At 47.5% G+C, this 5559-nt stretch overlaps 1 protein-coding gene across 1 annotated transcript; it reads left to right on the forward strand.

Annotated features, from left to right (window-relative positions):
* Nucleotides 1-1972: 1972 nt before the first annotated feature.
* LOC147882373 (uncharacterized) lies at nucleotides 1973-4863 on the forward strand. The gene has a single exon (XM_087401110.1). The coding sequence runs from the start codon at nucleotides 2876-2878 to the stop codon at nucleotides 4193-4195; it is 1320 nt and encodes a 439-aa protein (XP_087257236.1). The 5' UTR covers nucleotides 1973-2875; the 3' UTR covers nucleotides 4196-4863.
* The last annotated feature ends 696 nt before the right edge of the window (nucleotides 4864-5559 follow it).

Below are 5559 nucleotides of genomic sequence, written 5' to 3' on the forward strand. Positions count from 1 at the left end.
TCCTCCCCTCCATTTTCTTCCTCTTTGTCTGAGCGCATGGTGTGATCTTGGCCTTATGTAGGAGGTATGGGGGTACCTAGGCACCCCCCAAATTCTTTTGTGAAGTTGGTGTGGCTTATCTAATAACATCCCAGAGAACATATTTCTCTAATAATGCCCCAGAGAACAGATTTGTTCGACATGTCTTTTGTTGTGTACTAAGTAATATATGAACATACCACTTTCAATTTAAAAACAAAAAAGTTGGTGTGGCTAGTTGGGGAGGTGCTGGCAAGGTGTTGTGGGGATTGTCCCATTTAGGTTGGGTTCAAAACACCCGCTTGGACATGGGCAAAATGAGGACAGGGTAGTAGGCCTACGTGGCCCAATAGCGAAGCAAGGCCCGGACATTAAAAGAAGAATAGATGTCTGGTATAAGGAGGCCGCCCACTCCAAAAAAATATGCCACCTCCATGGGCGACCCAAAAACTTATGGCACTTAGTTCAAAGGAATCTACTCTTTCCACCAAACCAATCGCATTTCATTGACATTAATTCCCATGTCAGGTAATTAGTTAGTACTCTGGTGGTGTGGTTCCAACTACCACCTTGCCATTTCTTTTAACCTGAGTGGTAGGGCCGCCTTAGAGCGGCTGCTGCAACTCCAACATTGAGATGCCAAACCACATTCTAGAAGTCAGGTCTCCATGAAGCCTTCTCCCATCCCACCCTATGCTTAATGAGGGCCTGTCCAAGATTTAACAAGTCATTCAAGCCAACAGGAATGAAGATGCTCTCTTTGGACCACTTGGGCATTGGATTGCTAGGCTAGTAGGGCTTCAAAAGGAGCCGCGGAGCTAGCATTTCACAACTGAGTTTCAGCAGCTTAACAAGCATGGGAGAGTGTATGTAGATTGGCTGCTAGTAGTGCTACTAGCATGCGTGGGGAGGTCTTCTTATTGCAAAGCTTCCCGAGTCCCTAGGATGGGGAAGCCCTTCTATTTAGTTTGAACTGCCGAAGCAACCGAGTCCGAAATTTGTGTGAACGAGGATAAGCTTTCTGGGTTTCAACTTCTGATGATATTGGGATTCCCAAGAAGATTTGCCGTCTCGGAAAGACATTTGTATTTGAAAATCTGACAAACATGCGCGGCTAACAAAGGTGCACAATACGCTCGGCTGCGTGTGATACTACTGTGTGCAATGCAGAATCATGAGGTGGATCTGTGGAAGAAATCTTAGTACCGACATTCTAGGAAAGCTCGCCTAGCTTGAGTGAAATCTCGAGGTCGGGAAGAAGGGAATGAATGATTATAATTATAGTGGATCCGCAAATGTGCAAGCCTCAAGGACATAGCCTGTGGTCCTCCGAATGAGATGTCCAACGGACTCCAACCATAGATAGATGGTGCACAATACGCAAATAAACGGCTTGTGATACTGTGTTAAAGAGCTGGATCTGCGGAAGAAATCTTCATCCCGACATTTTAGGAAAGCTCAGCGAGGCGTGAAAATTCATGGATGAGGGAGAACGGAATGGATCAGGTCCCAGGGTACATTGCCGTATGCATCATTGAACCTCGAGAACATTGTCCCGCTGAAGAAACCTGCGCAGAAAATACCTCTTTCAATTAAAAAAAAAAAAAAGGAACCTGCGCAGAGACCCAACCATGAGGAAAATATGCAAACGAAGAAGCTCCGGAGAGGTGGAGCTGGGATCATGGATGTCAGCCTGATAAATGGGAAATGGTGAGAGCTCGACGGCGATGGATTTGAGAACGATGAAACAGTTGCGGTTACACCATGGGCAACGTGCAGGAGACTGGAGAACGGTGTGAGGAAAAAAACTTTGAAATACGAATTAACAATCAATGAAAGGGATGGATGAATGGGCGTGTTGGTGGGGAGCTGCGGTGGCAGCGTAGTGGAGGGCCACGGTCGCGATCGCGTTCGTGAGTCGTGAGGAATGGATGCGGGAACGACTTACAAGGGGGGCTGGACGAAGATGCAAGCGAGCAGGACGTCGGCAGAGTGCCAGGAGCTAGTGGATGAGTGCCGACAGGTGCTTGAGGGAGAGGGAAAGAGGGATGGAGGCGTGGAGAGATGGGAAAGGAAGGCATTTTGAACAAGGTGCATGCGCACATGGACAGAGAGAGAGAAGGGACAGGGAGGGAGACCCGAGAGAGGGAGATGAGCGAGCAGAGTGAGTTGGAAGTAGCATCCCAAGGCGAGGAAGGCGAGCAGGGACAGGGAGAGAGACCCGAGAGAGGGAGATGAGCGAGCAGAGTGAGTTGGAAGTAGCATCCCAAGGCGAGGAAGGCGAGCAGGGGCACACGGAGCAAGAGTGTGGATGACAGAGCTATGGCGAGAGAGAGAAGTGACAGGAGAGCTATGGCGAGAGGCGAAGCGGTGTAAAGCAGAGAAAGAGGGCGAGACAATGGCGAGTGCGTGGATCCCATGATCGCCTGCTGCAACGGCGACGTGACCGTCCATCTTCTTCGTCGTCGTCTTCTCCGTTTCTACTTACCTTGAATCGCAACATCGCAAGGACCAGCTATGGCGATGGCAGTTCCAGAGTCTCATCTTGAGCCGCTGAAGCTTTTGCGAGTCGGCGATGGCGGAAAATTTCACTACAGCTTCCATGCCTCCCTTCCCCCGACCGTAAGATGACACAGAAACAGGAAAAGCTACGACTGGTGGAGCCTCGCGGTAGCCATTGTCGTAAAGGAGTTCGTCCCTGCAATCGATGATCAAGCTCCGGATCGCTTTCCACCTTCGCCGGAAAGGAGACGCAGGCTTTTTGCCGTGAGCTTTCTTCGATTCTTCAACAATCTCATCGACCGTCGGACGCAGAGCTTGCATGCGAGAAATCCTTCGAATGCTTGCTTGAACCAACATGTCCGGCAGAGCTTCTTCCGCAGTGCAGAAAGGTATGGTCGGGGATCCGTCTCGAAAGCCTGCTGCCCTCGGGAAAGAAATCAGGATTGCCGTCGGCCATGGCGACAGATCGTCGAAAGCAATCCCATCGTTGGCCAAACTACCTAAGCCTCTATCGCCCTCGCCGAACTCTGAGCTTGGCAAAGAACAGAAGCTCCCGGTCGTCGTTTCGAAAGCCACATCTTCTGAGAGCAGCAAGGTGCTCAACGGAGCTCACAGACGATCCGATCCCTTTGCAAAGCCCGCGGAAGCTTCTCCAAAGCATGCCACAAGCCCAAAGGTTCAGCACTTTCACAACGGGAATGCCATGAAAGGTGATCCACTCCGCAAATCCAAAGATGCTCCTGCAAAGTTGAGGAGTGCAGGTGGATCGGAAGAGACGATCAACGCAGCAGCAACTCATGATCTCAAGGCTGCACTGCCATCTTCATCATCAGAGAAGACTCTCTGTAGCGAGTGCCGAGCAGCTTCTGAAGGTGCCTTTTGCTTCATTGGAAACGATGGTAGAGTGTCTGCTTGCACCACTCGATCTGCAGTTCGTGTCTGTAAGAATCTCAACTGTGCTGCTAACAATCCTGAGTATGTAGCTTCTTTGAATGCTGCTCCCAAGAAGTATTTGATCTCCAAGAGGCATTTGCTTAAAGCTCAGTTTGCACCCAAGAACATGCCAGCCCATGCCAAATCTCCAAGGGCTGATCAGACCCCTGAGTCACCTTCCCAGCATGCGTCCAATCCTTCAACTCCCCTCTCAGATGGCAGTAAAATTCTCCACCAGAATTCCGCTTCGAGTCGTTATGCATTTGACAAGAGCTCTGCAGGTAACCTACTGTCTTTTCACAGAGAGGGGTCCCCTGAAGTCAGAAATGAAGGACATGATCAATCGGGGGAAATTTATAGCAGTCGCAGCAGTTTACCCTTGATTGGCAGGGAGAACAGGGACTCACCTGACACACTCGACAATACGAGGCTGGGTGGATTTGATAGGATGCGAAGGAGATCCATGGGGATTCTAGAGGAGGGAGATGCAGGGGCGGTCACCCTGAGAAAACAGCTTATGAAGGAAAGGAAACAAGCAGAAGAGTGGATGCTTAATTATGCAATAGAAGAAGCTGTGCAAAAGCTGGCTCCTAAGGGAGAAACCAAGGTGAAGGTTTTGGTTGAAGCATTTGAGAAGATTATTTCGCATACAGATGTTGTTGAGGCAGCAGATGCTCGAGATGGAGAGAAGACTCCTCGATGCCAACCTCCTCCTACCCTCAAAGGTGTCATACGTAGTTGAAATATGTTTGCAGGAAATTTTTGTCTTTCCAGAAGATCGTCCACATGAATGCTTGCTTTCAAATGAGAGAGGTCTAGGCAAGCCTTGAAGTTTCAATGCCACCCATAATCTCCAACGTTTGAACCTTCCTTGACTAGAAATGATGGCATTCAGTTTAAGATTGAGGTGATGTCCTTCAAGTCTGGAAGTCTCATCGTTACTTTCGTGATCCTGCATTAGAATCTAGTTTTTGCACTTGTTTTATGCCTGCTGAGTGAACAGTTTCTTCAGCCTTTCTGGTGCATACATTAGCAAAATGCAAATTTTATTGGAAGGGCCTTAAATTTCCAACGTTTTGGGGTGTGGGCTATTGGTACCTAAAACTGCCCACCTCACCCGTTGACTGTGGCTTAAGATGCTATTTGTCACATCTTACAACGGACATTTGACAAACTTTTAATCTTATGGCAAGGTCGGAATGCAGTTTGCCACAGGCTGAATGTGATTTTCATAACTCAGTAACAGGGATACAAGACACTCACCAGAGCTTCTCGAAACTCCTTTTATCATACAACAGGCCTACTTCAGATCTGGGCCATGACGGTTGGGTGTCCACGAGTACACAAATATTTTGATATATCTGAAAACTTTTTTCTTGTGCTGTCTTTTGAAACCAGAGATCTCCATTAAAATATAACTCGATAAACAGAAGCTCTGTGTTGTATGGAAAGGGTTTACTTGTTTAATTTTTCTTGCTTCAGTACTCCTGATAATTCCCCTGCTCAAAAGTTAGATTTTGTCCATAACTGAAAGCATTTGAAGACTAGCTAAACAAAAAATGGTATATATAAAGAAAAGAGAGAAAAAATAAACAGTGAAGACAAAAGTCAAAGTTATAAAGAGAAGATACCAAAATTTCAAAGGGTGTCTTTACTTTTGTCTCTCCCCCTCCCCTCCTGCCCCCCCTTTCTCTTCTTGCAGCAGGATTTTCTACATCTTGTGTCTGTAGACGATTTATCATTCCTAGGGAATCCTTTTTCCTATGTTGCACAGCTTGTCTCAGCCAAGAGTTCTGAAAAACTCTTAACAAAACTGACAATTAGAGGGCAACACACGATATATTAGGGTGTTTGTAATGGCACACTATTTGTTGGAATAAACAGGACCTGAGAAAGGATAACATACATCATCGGATGGATTAGGGCTTCCATGTGGGCAGCAATTTGACTACCGTATGTGCTGCACATAGACATCCTTGTTGGATTATTTTATTCACGCCACATGGGCAATTCTGGTCAGCACTTAGGGCTGACATGTAGCTCAAGTTTAGGGCTGTGTATGGGAGTGGAGTTACACCAGCAACGTTCCCATATATAGGGCCAAAG

Source organism: Dipteris shenzhenensis, chromosome 29 (genome assembly GCF_047967505.1).
Source record: "Dipteris shenzhenensis isolate YYH24624 ecotype China chromosome 29, Dip_SZ_1.0, whole genome shotgun sequence".
In the NCBI taxonomy this organism is placed as follows: domain Eukaryota; kingdom Viridiplantae; phylum Streptophyta; class Polypodiopsida; order Gleicheniales; family Dipteridaceae; genus Dipteris; species Dipteris shenzhenensis.

What these genes read in the sequence shown, in the direction of transcription:
- LOC147882373 (XM_087401110.1), top strand. Translation starts at nt 2,876, where the DNA reads ATGTCCGGCAGAGCTTCTTCCGCAGTGCAGAAAGGTATGGTCGGGGAT.